Below are 16391 nucleotides of genomic sequence, written 5' to 3' on the forward strand. Positions count from 1 at the left end.
TTGGTATTCCGTACAAGCTCATATCCAATCATGGGAAGCAGTTTGGTAGCAAGGAATTAAAGAAACTTTGCAAAGATTTGCACATTAAAAAGACTTTGTTGCGGTCTATCATCCACAAAGTAATGGCCAGGCCGAGGACATGAATAATATCATTAAACATACTCTGAAGGCCAAGTTGGAAGAAAAGAAAGGTGATGGATCAGAGCAACTACCAATGGTTCTTTAGTCCTATGACACGACTCTGAGGTCAACTACCGGTGAATCCCCTTTCATGTTAACTTATGAGTATGAAGCAATGATTCCCGTGGAAATGGGAGCTGGATCATTGCGAAGATATTTATTTATTGAGGAAGATGCAGAAGTCAACCAAAGGCTTTATTTAGATTTGTTGGATGAGGCTAGGATAAACTCTTAGTTGAAACTTGTTGCTTACCAACAGGGGATTGCCAGGTACTTCAACAAAAAGGTGAAGTCCATACCATACAAAGTGGGAGATCTTGTTTTGAGAAAGGTCATGCCAAATATAAAGAAAGCTCAGCATGGAGCGCTTGGAGATAATTGGGAAGGCCATACAAAGTCAAAGCTCTACTTTGGAAAGGGATGTATCGCTTGGAAGATTTGGATGGCAAGCTCATTCCTCGGGCCTGGAATGTGGAGCACTTGTGAAAGTATTATCAGTAGGGCGCGGCTCTGGCCCCCCGCTTCTATGGTTGATTTTATGTAATAGACTAGTAGCAAATAAATTCCTGCTGGCCTAGGGGGTGGTATATATAACTATGTACCTTAGAACTAGTTGAAGGATAAAAAATTTCAAATAATTTCCCCACAGAGCATAGTAACCATGGGACTGGTGTAATTTTTGCACTAGAGCACATTATGAATAAAAGAAAAAAATTATTATACAACTGCATGTCTTACTGGACGCGTCGTCGCGTCCTAATAAACTTAGGGTGCGCCCAAAATATTATCTTGAGTAAATAAAATAAGGCACGACCTAATGGTGGAAGCGCCTCAACAAAAATTAACTTTAAAAATTTTCAACTAGGATTATACAATCAGGTTGACTCATGTATAAGGAAACATCAGAAGGCATGTCTTAGTAGAAGGCGCGCCCTATAATTTTCTTGAACAATTTTATATAATAAATTTATAGCGAAAAGTTTAAGGGCGCGCCCTGTGGGAGGAAGCGCCCAGATAGTGATTAACTTTCAATGTTTGTTATTATGCGAACATACCTGAAAGTTGATTCTCATATATGAAATATCAAGAGACAATTCTAAGTTATAGCAAAATTGCCAATAAAGAATTCTGACTCAAGTAAAGCAAAAGTTTTAGGAAATGCCCTATCTACAGATACGCCCTCAATAATGTGACATGGAAAAAAATTGATCTCAAAAAGGTTGATAAAATGATGAAACTTACTTAAAGGGCGCGCCCTGAAGGTAGAGGCGCCCAATATATTTGATTAAAAATTTTATAAAGGAATATTGCTAGCAAAAAACAGCTATAGAGTAAACATAGAGAAGAAGTATATTAAAGAAAACCAGTTGTCATAATGTGCATAAAAAGGAGGTACAAAAAATAGCCAAGTACTCAATCTTACAATTTGCCCAGCTTTAAAAGAGGACTAGCATCTCAAATATTAAAACGATTAATTGAAAAGGAATTAAAGAAGGAAAATATTAGGGCGCGACCTGAGTATCATTGCTAGAAGGAATGACTTGGAGAAGGACTGAAGGATCAACTTCAGGAGCGTCCTCTATATGGGTGTCTTCACCTGTGGGCACGCCTTCGTCATTCCTCTAGCCCAAGTTTAATTCTCCTCTCTTTAATCTCTTCAACATATTCCTTTTAAAATTCAATCATTTCAGCAACGGTTTCTTCGCCAAATTTTTTGAATGAGTAATTAGGATCATTTGTCACGAAACCAATCCTGTAGTGGTGAAAGCCGCGAGCAAAAACATCATATGTGATCTCCCTCTTCTCCTCCAGCCAGCCATTTTTCTGCTGCTCTTAAAGATATTCCACCCTCAACTTCATTTCTGCCAGTTCATTCTACAGATTGGCGACAGTTTCAGTGGCAATATTGAGTTGAGATCCCTGATTCTCAAGCTCGCCTTTCAGAAAGGAGATTTGGGAATCTCTGGATTTGATATCCTTGGCATGAAGGAGGTCGTTGTCCTTGAGATTATGTTGGAGAAGTTGTTATCCCCATGCATCCTTTCAAGGCGTGCCCTCTCCTCTAACAGCTTGTCCACGGCTTGGGTGGAGTGGAACATCAGCTGGCAGGATGCCTCGATTGAATCTTTGATAGATTTTTCCAAATCTATAGATTTCCATATTCTGACCTCTTCGTCTGTAATGTAGACAGGCCCCAAAGGGCCAAGGTAGCTAAGCGCCATAGATGTAGAATCAGTAGGCGCACCCACTTTTCTGGGTCTTTTTGGCACGCCCTGTTTTTCAGTAAGATCCATTATTTTCCTTTTTGGAACATGAGTAGGATGAAGGATAGGTATATAAACACGAATAGATGATTAGGCCTTTGAAGCATCCTTCTTTTGCATTCGCACTTTGGGCTTTTTGCCAGAACGCGCCCCAAAGGACTAATGAATTCTTAGAGGAGCCATGTCTGCATAAAGATTAAAAAGATCGATTAGTACAGTAAAAAAAAGGCACGCCATGTTTATAGGGCACGCCCTCACTACATAATATCCGAACAGTCTATTTGATGATAATTGAATAAAAACAACAAACATATGCAGAATAAAGGAAAATATGATGCAGTATTAATAAAATAAGGGAACGCCCTAAGGGCGCGCCAATTTATTTAACAAATATACAAGTTCAAGTAAGAACGCGCCCTAGCATGAAGGCGCGCCTCAATTAAAAAGTACTTAGTTTAATAAAAGAAAGGAACAATTCAAACCTTGTGGATGTTTGTTTTGAAAAGTGCCATCCTCATATTCTTCTTCCATCTTATCATCACTGTCAACATCTATGAAATGAGAGATTAGACTGTCTTTCCTAAATTCTACATATTTGCACTTGGTCCCCACTAAGTCAAAATAAATTTCAACTCTCATTAAGTTTGACCTCGTAACGAGTGTTTTCAGGTTCCATTTCTCTGCTGCAACCTTTAGTAAAGCCTTTGCACAAGCTTTGGGCGCGTCCTCGAGCTCTCGTATAGAGGGTTTATCTATTGAACAAAAGGGGTAAGATGAGAGGAAAAAAGAAGAAAGAGGAAAACAATAAAAGTTAGGGCGCGCCCTTACTTGGTTCGGTGTTGAATTAAATCCTGATTCTAGGAACATCGTATAGATAGAAAAAAATCTCTTTCCACCCCTTCTCATGGCTGACATTTACTGAAAAAAACCCTTTTTTATTGTGTTGTTTATCGACCACTAAGTAATAGTAAACATGATCAGATTTATGAAGACTAAAAAAGTGGTTCACTTCTTCCATGGTTGGCTGAGGAAAGTTCAAATCCATATAAAGAATGAACAAGGCTAATACAAGCATGTAGTTGTTTGGAGACAGCTGAAGGGGCTCCAAGTCATACAATTCAATTACATCCCTAAGGTAGGATGTAAGGGCGCGCCCAAACCCAGTGAGATCAATTTTGGGCCGGTGACCATTCTGGGAATTCTGAAATTTTTTCCATCGTTGAATATATAAGGGAGCATCATGCTCAAAGGGCGCGCCCACATTCCTTCCATATCATAAAAGTTCATTAACCAGTTCAACTGTTCGTCGGAACAAATAGACGAAAGCCCCATACAAAACAGCTTTCCTTGCTCTTTTCTAAAGCGTTTCTTCACAGCTTCAGTTTATTGTTCGTACTTACTCTAATCAAATTCGGCCTCGCTATCATAAACCTCCTAATGGACGAAGGGACGGGCGAGGGTTCAGGAGAATTTGAAAATTGATAAGTGTCTTCATCGAAGAAATTCATTTCATCTCGTATAACGGAAGAGTCCTCTTTAGGCGCGCCCTCGGTATTTGAAGAAATGGGCGGGCCTTCGGAAGATTGGGGAGACATGCTGGGAGAAATTGATTTCTAAGAAACACTTGATGGCCCAGCTCCTACGTTTACACAAATCTCGACCCCCTATATCTGTCTTAATTTAATTCCTCAAGTCAGTCATCTAAGTCTGTGTCTACAGGTATTGGTGATCTTTCTTTCAAAATCAATTTCTTCTTTCCTTTTTTTAAGCCAAAGGCATATTGTCTTGAGAAGAGTCGTTTAAAGATTCTGTCACGAGTTTGCCTTCTTTAGAATCCTAAATAAGGCGCGCAGCTCATTCTAGAAACTCAGGTTTCTAGTGAGCGTCTGTGAAGTCTGGCTTGAGAAAGGTGGTTGGGAGAGAATATGTCCCTAGTTTAGTGAGAAAACTTATTGGATAAAACTTATGTGAATTCTTAAAAATCATGACAAAGGTTAGAAATTCCAATTTCATTTTTAATAGTATATGAAATTTGGGGGTTAGTTGTTATGCCCAGAATTCGGTATAAGTGTTATCCGAGTCGAAAACAGGTCAAATGGATGAAGTTAGGGCATCTATGCCCAAAATTAAGGAAAGATAGGGCAAGCCCATTTCTCTCATAAAGAGAAGGGTGTGCCCTCTACATAACATGAGACATGAACGCTTTTGAAACTCAAGGCGCGCCCTCAAAATGATGAAAACAGGAAAAAGTCTTAAGAAGTTAATGCGCGCCCACAGTGCTTAAATAAGGAGGAAAAACCCTCACTTTCTATAAGTTAGGGGGCGCCCTCAGGTTGAGGAGAAGGAAGACTTTTACTGATGATGCAAAGTGGCATCAACACATGATAGTGTTAGGGCGCGCCTTAATGGTCAAATTGGAACCTCACTATATTGCTTGGACGAATTCTTTGGATGCTTTAAAAGGGAAGAAGATTATTATTACTAATATATTTGTTGCAGGTACTCTATTGAAGAACTCATTTCTGTGATGCAACCACAGAAAGGCGGTGTCCGTGGTCAGACATCTCCAGGGGTATGCCTGTACGGAAGGCCTCCTCCTGTAGTCAATGAGTGTCCTTATTGGGGATGTGAGGTGAATATTGGTGTGTGCTTTGGGAACTCTGTCTCTGTAGTCAGCGGGTGTTCTCATTGGGAGACTTCGGATTATCTTGCACTTTGTACCGAAAAACTTGGGATCACTTGTCCTGTAATCTGGTAGGGGCTCCTTATCCAGGGAACAAGGATGCGTACAATATTTGGGGTGAACTACGGCTATACCTGCGTTCACAATTAGAGAAACAGCCGGCAGCGGAGGGTTATCTTGGCCAGGGAGATACCTTATCCGCGTAGTATTAAAGCCGTGGACGAGCATTGGGCCTTTATGGTTGGGCCTCATCGTCGGACATTCCTAAAGCTAGTAAAAGACGATTTCCAGTATATTTCCTACTGGGCCTCGGGATGAGAAATCTAAGCCCATTAGGTTTCTTGTTCCCCAAAAACTACGTTGGCTTGATTTCCGATAAATACGGATAGGTAGGTAAATTGTAAGGGGTCAAAAGTTGAGATCGCAAATGAGTCACCACTAATCCTAAGCGATCTCAGCCACCATTAATCACAACCACCAAAAATTGTTCACGTTTTCCGACGAAGAACCACCGTCACAGATCTTATTTTCGGCTACAAATCTCGAAATTTGTTCTTAACAAATTCCTCCGTCAACACACTCCACTGTCTCATCACACGTGAGAGAAATGTTATAGAAATTCAAATTTGATGTGTCATATATCGAGATCTCCATGTGTGCGTGTTTGAACACCCGTTCAAAACCGACTCCTACAGAAATTCAATTAATTTGATCCAAATCGAACTTGTTCAAAATTTGCACAACTCGTAAATTAAAATGTGTCGGTTACGAGTTAGAATAGTAATATGTTATAGAACCACGCGTGCACGTATGCGCGATCACGAATTAAAATTAGTAATATGTTAATCACATTATTTGATAAAGAAATTGGAGAAGATTTTTGGAATAGCCTGCATCACTCCCCACATAATTACCGGAGATCAAATATCGATTTCATCGCAATTCATGGAAATTCCACGAATCCATCATTCACAAGTCCGATTAGCTGTGTTGAACTCCTTTCCCTGTAACATTTGAACTTTGGATTATCAGTTCTGTACATAGTTTAAACTTATATTTCTCAGAAATCTTATATTTATTTTTAAAAAGATTATTTGAAAAGTGTTAATTTGGAGGATAATTTTACATTTTCTTCAATTAAATGAGTACAATTTTCTTTTAGAACATGTAAGTGTATTTTAATCATCCAAAATACATATTTCAAATATGTAAGAAACTTTGTCCGAAACGTTTTCATTGCTTATAAAAATCGGTTTAGACAAAGTAATATTTAATGGTCTCGATTCTCCTAAGTATATACAGTTAAAACTTGATAAATGGATACCATTTAGATCAAAATATTTTATTTATCAATTGAGATTATTTATTTATCGAGATCAAAAATACATTGTCTTTATTATATTAGGATAACAAAAATATTTATTTGATAGAATTATTCGTTTATCAAATATTTATTTATTGAGATTTTATAGTACTCACATAATTTATGATTTTCAATGCAAATACACTAGGGGTATTTTTATAATTGGCTTCTACAACTGGCACATAATTTATATTTCCACTTATGACTAACATTTTTATATCTTTTACGTATTATAAATTTACAAATTTTGCAAAACAAATAAAATAATATATTCTGAAGACCTTTTCTCAATCTTCCTAAACAAACATAACCTGCAATCATGCATCTTTCTGTCAAAGTCCTTAATAATGTCTAAATTATTTTTGAATTACAGGTTTTCAAAGGAAAAAAAATACAAAAATAGCCAATTTTTAAAAAATTTAACCAAAATAATGATTTTTTAAAAATGGCAAAATTTAGCCTTAGATGGCTATTTCATATATCGGATAAATTCATATACATAATACTTCACTCAAAATTGAGTATCACATCCGCTAATATTAACCAAATTTTCAGAAAATGATTGTTTTCGTTAATTTTATATAAAAATAGGTTAAACTTGTCCCGTATTCGAATAGATACAACCACTACAGTAATATGTAAACTTGAGAATGTCTAAATTGAAGATGTTTTAATGTATAGCAATCCTGTCTTCAGCTCGTTTTAGAACGCAACGGCCGGATAAACTTGATGATCAAACTACATTAATAAACCATTAATCATCCACCCGTGTTTGACTTGTATCAGATCGCAGAAACCAGATTAAATCAAAGATCAAACTACATTAATGTATTAGGAAAAAGGCATAACAAGGACAGTCAGCAAACAACAATGAACTTCACTAACAGTGTCCATATATATATAAATCTGATACAGGAAAGCTACAAACTTCACATCTAGCACATACTTTCAATTTCGGCCAAGCCTACTTTTTCGGTAGTTAAAGGAAAACTTCCAACTATTTTCTTGCAGAACGTCTATGAAACAATTAGTGTTGCAGTTTATGGTTTACAAAACAAGGTATAATGCTGTACTTAGACATCGACTAATATAAGATTTACTACCCTCTCTTTATCTATAAGGCATATGCTACACCGCGATTTTAAAGTTCAAGGTTGCGCCACATTTACAATAGTTTACTAGCCAAGCAGGTATGTTTCAAGCCTCAAAAGTAAACAATTGAAACATACCCAACCAATTTTTCAATAATAAAATAACCAATATTGCGGTCGTCAACCTTAGATATCCCACTGGCAATCTGCGACTTCAGCATATGGATGCAAGTAGACCAGAAAACAACCATTGCTATTTGATCCCTGTGGCAATGCTGGATGTTGCATTTATCTTCAACGAATACTCAGGAATATAAGTTTGACCTATCATGCAAGAATGAACTTCCAGTGTTCAGTCATTTACATAAACAGGAAAAAGACAAAAAGATCGAGATGTTTATACTTCCAGGTGTTCAGCCTACTCTCTCATATGTTAGGGGGAGATTTTTATGCAACTTAATGACCAGCATTAAAATATTTTTAAAAAAAAACATTTCTTGTCAACTCAAGTCCCAAAACTTACATATACAAGATTCAGGTATGCTCTAGAAATAATTAATGTAATATAGTAGCAAATACCCGATTGCACGCCTGATGATTGTACAAACATATATTATATTAAGGTAAATAATTTTAAAACATTTTCAGGTCCACGTTTTCTAGCTTAATTTTGGTGATTTGGCAAGTATACGCTGAAAAATCTGGAAAAGATGGTTTTAATATAAACAAGCTAAAGAGTACCTTTCTCCTTGATACCAATCTGTAACGAATCTAGCGTGATTATGCCGTCAGTTAATGGTAACAGCTCAAGCTTAATTGTAGCCGTGGATCCAGCAGGAACACATCTGATATAGACAGTACATATTACAACCACAAGTAAATATCTCAGCAAGAGTGTTATGCTCTGAAGTGAAGACCAGGGATGTCTTACCCTAACGGGACTCTGCTCTGCAACCACAAGTGTGTACAACCCACATCACCCCTTGGCAAGACATCAGAGATTGCAAAGAGTTTCTCACCGGGAATAACAGATTGATTTCCACCTTCTCCAGTAGACTTCTGGCTTTCCAGCTCAACTGGGAATGAGCTCTTCTTCTGAATTCTGCCAGCAGACCCAGAAGAAATAACATATGGACTCAACGGTGACGTTGGAGAGCTATTTAGGGACAGTACAGATGGGGGATGCATAAATGAGGCAGGAGCAAGAACTGTCATTGTTAGATCTTCAGATGTCAAATTTGAAGCTTGAAGAGTCAATACCTGACAAAACAAAATATATATCCTTTTATTCTAGAATTCTAGTCGGAGCTTGACCTAAAAAATTAAATAAGTAATAAAAAGTGTTCTCCAACTTCTCAGTTCAGCCGTCATACCAGTGTCAACACAACATACATATGACACGTTACTTGCTCCATGTTAAATCTTTGGACAAGAAATTAGGCACTTTGACCAACTACAAGACCGCAAAGGAGATAAACTTGGATAGAAAAAGAAGAGAAGAAAGTTGGCACATCACTGGTGGAACACGTATCGATAATAGAAATCCTCCAAGAACTCGTATGACATAGTATGACTTATTTGATTAAAGTCAAATTAATACTATAAATTTTCTCAATACTATAAAATTATTTTGTTTAATTTTATGTTCATTAAGATATATACATCACTCATAAAAAAATCCTAGTTACACTCTTCTCCTTTATCATATACAGTACTAAATTAATTCCTAGTTAAAAGTGTAAGCGGAGGAGTGTCTGTATCTTACTATTAAAAATTAATACAGATCTGATTAACCATACTCCTTACACTAAGTTTTACCAAGTAATACAGATCTGATTAACCATAATCCTGGGAATAAGTTTTATTAAGTAGAACACGGATATATTGTTTTAAGGCAATATTAAGAAAGTAGTGTCAGTAGTTTATTTATAGTGGTAACAAGAAAAAACATCTATAGTTTGCAAAGTCTTTCACAAAATCATGTTTCGCTTGAGTATCAATTTTAGTCAACATTAATATACATTTGTCCAAGAAGCTGGTTCAATAAAAAATCATGAGGTTTCTGTCTTATGGTCCCAAGTTTCTTTAGGGTGGAAAGCAGAGAAATGTAGAGAAAGTAATTAAAGTGAAATGCAAAAACTTTCACTCATTTACTCCGGAGTTTAAAAAAAGAATAAACTGAAACTACTTTTGTTTATGAGCTCCCAAGTAGAAGGGTAGCATAAAATTAATTGTTAAGTTACATTTTATCCTTATATTTAACAATGATATGTTAATAGTAAGCGTACATTCTGTGTTTTCTTTTAAATTATCCACACCCACTTGCTTTCCTTTGCATCCCACTTTTGAAGTGCAAGTTTGAGGAGGAGAGCATAAAAAATGTGCAACAATTTTTACTTGCTTCCTCAAAAAAACCTCAGGAGCACGAATATGAATGCAAATTATGATATTTTACTCCCTATACATCTGTGCTTTCCTCCCTAATTAAAACTCGGGAGCAGGGGGTAAAATAATAACAGGTTCTGAAGCATACTAAGTTTGACAATTAAATGTGTCGTGTCTGACACTTCGAACTGAGTCGGAGCAACAAAGTATTAAGTATATGAGCATATGCGCAAAAATGATATATCCCAGAACCTGAACAGGAAGTTGAGGAACTCTCCCATTTGATACAAGAGTTTGCTTCGACATTTCAGATGCAACAGAGATCAGAACCTCCCTTGAAATATGAGGTCGCCAGCTAGTTGGCTGCTTGAAAAACAGCCTTGATTCTAGAAACACAAGGATGTAACAAAAAGAGGAAGTAACACAAAATAGTAAGCATCAGGAAAATTTTCTGAAGTACTCTGTCTCTGGTAACAACAAAAAGAGAAATAGGTAACAACAAAAAGAGAAATAAATAAATAAGATATATACCAGTATAGTTGCACCAACAGAGAAATAAATAAATGAAATATATACCAGTATAGTTGCACCGACATGATACTAAAACTGCATATTGATCCATATTTGAAGCAGTTTGATCAATATTGATTGGGTGATGAAAATTTGATACACTTCCGGTGCGTAAATGTGACAGCTGGGTAATTCTTTCACCAGGAACCTTAAGAGTCTTCCACACTGAAGTTTCTGGTTTGAGAATAAAAGAGTGTTCTTCACCCCTCCTGCCAAGTGTACATATCCATTACAAATGAAGCACATAGAAGTAGTAATTTATATTCTTCAATAATACGCGGTCATCAATCTAATTCCTTTACTACTACAAAAGTAAAGTCATATAAACATTACACATTACATCTAGTTATATCAAGATTTTATTATAGAAACTTCCTGCTGTTCAGACATATAACCAGTGTATATTTCACTCAATTGTCTAAGGGAAAAGACATGGAAAATATTCAGAATCTTATAATCGCGCAGAACTTAAGGTCAAGATATTACATAAGCTACCGTACATTTGGAAATGCTACTAATCTATGCTTCAGAAAGAATGTTGGTGGTGTATAAGATATTCTTTCCAAATTTTTAATAAAAGATCACAAAAGTACTTTACGAATGATCCAAATTAATATAATTAGTTGATAGAACTCTGGTAAATGGAAATTACACACGTTGATGCGAGATATATAGTAGATCACAGCAGTTTCAAGTATCATAATTTTGTAGCATATATGGTGCAGAAGTATTACTGAAACTAGAAGATGGTTGGTCAGATTCCAAAGACATAATACTGATTGCACAAACAACTTTTCCTTAAAGATTAAAACTCTTAGTTCAGGTACTCACATTAATATTAAAGGCTAATTGACTTCAAAACTTTATTTAAACATCTACATGTAAAAGTAAAAAAATGTTTGAAAAACACATAACATAGTAGTTCTATTTTATAGGCGAATAATAAAATTATATTATTAAAAGAAAAGGGAATTGAAAAGAAACACTTGTCTTGCTGTAGCAAATAGGAGGCAAAATCATATGTACAAGTTCTAGAGCTTCTGGACTGTTACCTAAGAGCAAGATTAGGCAGACTATGGTCATTTCCGGCCTCGATGCACGCAATTGGTACAGATAGAGGAGGTCCCCTTTTTGATGCCTTCTCAAATATGATCATAATGGCGTCCAAATAAACCATGATCTCTGGTGTATGTGAGGGAGAAACGTTCTGTAAAATACAATTAAAAAATAAAAATCAGCCAAAGCCCTTGGTATGGTTGGAATACTGTATCGACGACAAAATTTACAGTCATACTTTTATCTGGACACAAATAAGGTCCTCTGTATTGCATTCAGCAGAAAAAGAATTGATCTCTACAGGTTGGATTATCTCAATTTTCCTCCTCCACCTATTTCCTGGGATATAAATGCCTTCCAATCCACAACAAACAGAGAACCTTTCAGGCTCTAATGATACTCCTCTAAAAGATAAAAGCCCTTCATTCCCAGTACTGTCAGGTTTCTCAAGGTTCTTGTATGAGAAATGATTCCAATCCTCGGTTTCGAAGTTTGGCCTAGGATTAGGCGCTACAGAAGGAGATGGAGAGATATTTGGCGGAAGCGCTGACATTGAATAACTTCTAAAGTTTCCGAAAGAAAACATCTGTGAAGTAGATGACACTGATGAGTTGGGCCTCGAGGATGTGGGACGTATACTTGCACTGGAACTCAAAGAAGGATGAGGAGGAGATAATGGCCGAGATGGAGCAGGAATGGAATTATCTAAAGGAAGTAACCATTTCAATAAATCTCCACTAGGATCCTCATTTTCAGGCACTCGGTTTTCCTGTTTCTCGAGACTGACACTTTTCTCTTGATATTTCTCAAACTGAAGAATTTCCAAGACAGGATCTTTTAAGGAAACAATACCAACATTAACCTGTAATAATACCTGCACCCTTCCAATTAAGAAAATCGGATGAGAATTAGTAATGCTTTGACATATCAAATGTTCAATTGCGACTAAATTAGATCTGGAATTTAATCTGAAAGAATCATTATTACGACTATTTTGCATTTTGCATTTTTCTTTCTACTTTCTATTTACATACTCATTATTCATTACATATATCTCGGTGACATTGAGTCTAGAATTACTTTTTAGTGTCCATAGAACATATAATGAAGAATAGTTTCCAATCAAAAATACACACACACACACATATATATATAACACCTGAACTGACATAGAGAGTCTACGTCAGAGGAAGTGAGGAAGTCAAACAAAGTCAATAAAACAGTCAAACTGGAGTTTAATTATAGCTTTGAGCATTTGACTGTTAAGTTTTATTAGGCAGAGGAAGCAAAAAAAATTACTTACACCGAGTAAAATTTTAGCCACTATTAGAGTCTAATTCCACCATTTGGTACACAATCCAGTTAGGACAAAGTCATGCTAACGATTACAATCAGGTTTACTTACATTTACTTTTTTGGGTTGCGGTTTACATGTTCTTCAAGGTAGTTGTAAACTAAACAGTCATAAGCGACAACCTGATATCCTATTACCTACATGTACTAGTAAAATTAAACATATTTAGAGAACAACTGTTACACCAGCTAGTAGTCAATTAAAACAAACAGAACCACAGAGTTTCATTACCCCAATCTTTTGAGATTGAAAGACAAAATCCAGTCTGAAATATGAAATAGTTTTAGTAAGTTTAACAACCTCCTCTAACATTAGCCAAAAAAAAAGATAAACCGCATTTTTGACAAGTTAAGCTTCTCAAAGTAGGTAAATGTCTAGAGTCAGTGATGCAGGAACTCTTACCAGATCAATATCTTTAAAGAGACAATTTTTCACAAAGAGTACATAAAGTTTCTCAAATTATTTCACAATGAAAATCTCCTTCAAAAATGGAAATTAAAAATCATTTAAGTAGAGATACAGAAAATTCAAGAATAAGTACAATTTTAGATGGAAGTTATTCTAACTGGGATCTACTACCATATACTCATCTAGTCGATTTCATAAACGGAAGAATGATCTAATCCTGATATACTTAAACTATTAAACATATTGCAACTCATCTATCTTGAAAATATATATAATAAAAGTCAATAATTAATCTATTAATTACGTGCTCCACATCACCTCCATGAGTTATATCTATCATCAAACCGACCACTTGCATCTAGCCATACACATGTTCAGCTTATCTAAAAAAAATTGAATGTTTTTAAATATTAGTGAGTTGATTACAAAAGTTGTATTCAGAATTCCTAGGAAATTTGCTTAGTGACATGTTCTACTAAAAGCCAGAAAATAAATTTTCACTTAAACGTAGATGCACTACTCAAACCACAATTGTTAATTACGCATGTTAGGCATATAAAACTAAAAGGCACCACCTTAAATTTTGGAGCAGCTACACCTAAAATAACATGCACAAGTAATGGCTAGACCTGTGCACATACAGCTTCATTATTAAAAGCAGAACCAGAACATGATCGTATCACCAGATTATGATCCTGCAAATATTCCTAAAAAACCATCCAAAACATACCACTATGTCTCCATTGGAAAGAGCGTAACACTCAACACTATTTCTAGCCAATCCCCCAGAAGCGCTGGCATCAAAACCTCCTCTATCTATAGATGCACTTGACGAGGTATTGTTATCTGCAGTTCTGGTATCTGCACCATCAAAAGAATCAATTGCTGAAGAGAATTCTGCAGATTCGCCTGATTCTCTTCTTCTAGACCAAAGCGATTTATGTGAATCCGCTATTCGGACAAAAAAATGGGAGTTCCGAAAACTTTGCAACAAAATTTCAGTCTGTCTTTGGTGATCTTCCATTCTAAGGAGGGATTCTCCATGAGAAACATCCTTCTTCAAATCAACCTTTCCAACGCCATTCTGATCATTATCATGACCATCAGGAGTAACCTCCCCTCTACTCGAAACATGATCTGTTTCATCTGCAATGTTCCCATTTTCTTCCTTGGGGCTTCGCCCAATACCATTTTTGCTCATCATTGCAGCAACTTTAAATGGAGTGATAAATTCTGTATCATGCTTATTTGGGGACAAACATGCCAATATATGAACTTGTTCACCTGCACAGAATATGTATTTAAAGTCTTGAACACTACAACAACAAGAACACCCTCATTCAAGTCCACACTGGAAAAGGAGGATATCAAATGATAAGACCAACCTGGAAAAACAAAGCTGCGGTCCAAAGAGCCAAATGACAGTATATTTGGTGCTTCCATCCAATTTTCAGGTAGTTCCTCTATCAAAACACATTGTAATATATACAGTCAGCTTAATACAAACACTTCCTCTATGAGAAAAAAACATTAAAAGATAAGTTAAAATTACAAAAAAGAAGAATTAATGCATAAAACCCTTGGTAGGTATTTATAGTGAACTTCCACCATATATATGAGATATGCTATGTGCTATACAGTATTGCATCCCGGAAGTTTATCATGGTTAATGTAGGCAGGTTCAGTGTTTTGCAAGATCATCTTGCATTTTCTGTGATCTAGCACATATTTTTTGTCTTAATATTCCTATTCATCCTATACTATTGTTGAACATTTCGACAAACTCTAGCAGCAATGCATTTAAACAGGCAAACAAATCCTATATAATTCAACCCAATAGCCATCAATACTACAATTCAGAAGCAGTTTGTAGTTCCCTAACATTACGACTATTAAAGCACAGGATTGATAAAGTACCACATACACAACACTAACAAAATTACCATCAAGCATCGACAAAATTTACTAGGACAATGAAACATACTATAAGGAATAGTAATCCATCCTTGATCTTCAGTGACATCAACATGATTCTCCAACCCCGACACATTACTAGTCGCACTAAAGGAAGCACCAAATTTGGAATTCATATCACGACCCGCATTGTTTGAAGACGGAGTAGGTGGAAATGGATCTTCATCAATAAGCCCCTCCAAAGTTGTACTGGGTTTTGTCTGAATTTCCTGTTCAGATTTCTGATTCTGCTGCTCTGAAGATGCGGTCTGACTCAGCGACCGCAGATTCAGAAAATTCATCCCTACTTTCACTTTGCAACTTCAACAATCCTTCTCAAAATCCAAACTTCAAGAATTCATTAAAAATCAAAACTTTACACTTCATTGTCAATATAAACAAACACCCATTTGAGCATTTTAACAAACATGTCATGTGCATAGATCTTTACTACAAATGCTAACATTTACAAATGAAAATAGAGATATACATACAATTATAAACAGAGCTGACCTGATCGGAGAATGAATCGGATCTTTAGTAAGTGAGTTGAGTTTAAAGATCCAAGTTAATTGATTAAACCCTAGAAATTGAAACTGGGGTTGTGAATTAACAGTCTTTTACGTATAGGATGTGTGTGTTTAAACAGGGATATTGTAATGATCTGTGTGTAGTATGTGTCTACGAGATGAACAAGATTACACACGTTGTTTGTCGATCCACTTCACTGTTTCTTCCCAAATTTTATGTTTTCTTTCTAAATTATTAATAATCGCACACTAGTAAATCACAACACATTTGTTTATGGGCGTTGTTAAATGCAGTAATAATTTACTTCATGCAGTAATCTGAAAGATTATTATATTATCCCTTGTTTTCTGTGTAGAGTTGACAACATACTAATATTAAATAAATATACATTAATCAAGACATAATACATTAAACACATACAATTAACACATTAAACACGTACATGTTTTTGTTTTTTTCACTAAATGCAATAAATAAATGACTTATCAATTCATCTTCATTTTATATAAATGTAAATGACTCGTATTTTTTCCTTTAGCTCAATCTGAGAGGT

The 16391-nt window shown here is 35.8% G+C and overlaps 1 protein-coding gene across 3 annotated transcripts; it reads right to left on the bottom strand.

Annotated features, from left to right (window-relative positions):
* Window positions 1–7352: 7352 nt before the first annotated feature.
* LOC141677150 (uncharacterized) lies at window positions 7353–16113 on the bottom strand. Of its 3 annotated transcripts, none has more exons than XM_074482916.1 (11): window positions 15821–16113; window positions 15339–15639; window positions 14740–14817; window positions 14085–14638; window positions 11831–12466; window positions 11589–11743; window positions 10498–10745; window positions 10219–10352; window positions 8513–8841; window positions 8323–8426; window positions 7353–7905 (listed from the first exon to the last, which is right to left on the bottom strand). In XM_074482916.1, exons 2-11 carry the CDS (start codon window positions 15607–15609, stop codon window positions 7835–7837), a joined length of 2580 nt encoding a protein of 859 aa, XP_074339017.1. In that variant the 5' UTR covers window positions 15610–15639; window positions 15821–16113; the 3' UTR covers window positions 7353–7834. The 3 variants fall into 3 exon arrangements, with proteins under 3 accessions (XP_074339017.1, XP_074339015.1, XP_074339018.1); XM_074482914.1 differs by having other exon boundaries at window positions 15339–15655; XM_074482917.1 differs by having other exon boundaries at window positions 10543–10745; window positions 15339–15655; window positions 15821–16111.
* Between the last annotated feature and the right edge of the window lie 278 nt (window positions 16114–16391).

Source organism: Apium graveolens, chromosome 8 (genome assembly GCF_009905375.1).
Source record: "Apium graveolens cultivar Ventura chromosome 8, ASM990537v1, whole genome shotgun sequence".
Taxonomy (NCBI): domain Eukaryota; kingdom Viridiplantae; phylum Streptophyta; class Magnoliopsida; order Apiales; family Apiaceae; genus Apium; species Apium graveolens.

Excerpts from the sequence above, each read along its gene's own strand:
- LOC141677150 (XM_074482916.1), bottom strand. The coding sequence starts at position 15,609 with ATGAATTTTCTGAATCTGCGGTCGCTGAGTCAGACCGCATCTTCAGAG. Across the intron at positions 12,467-14,084 it reads TTTCCAATGGAGACATAGTG|GTATTATTACAGGTTAATGT; the intron begins GTATGTTTTGGA and ends GGAAGGGTGCAG. Across the intron at positions 8,842-10,218 it reads TTCCTCAACTTCCTGTTCAG|GTATTGACTCTTCAAGCTTC; the intron begins GTTCTGGGATAT and ends TTGTTTTGTCAG.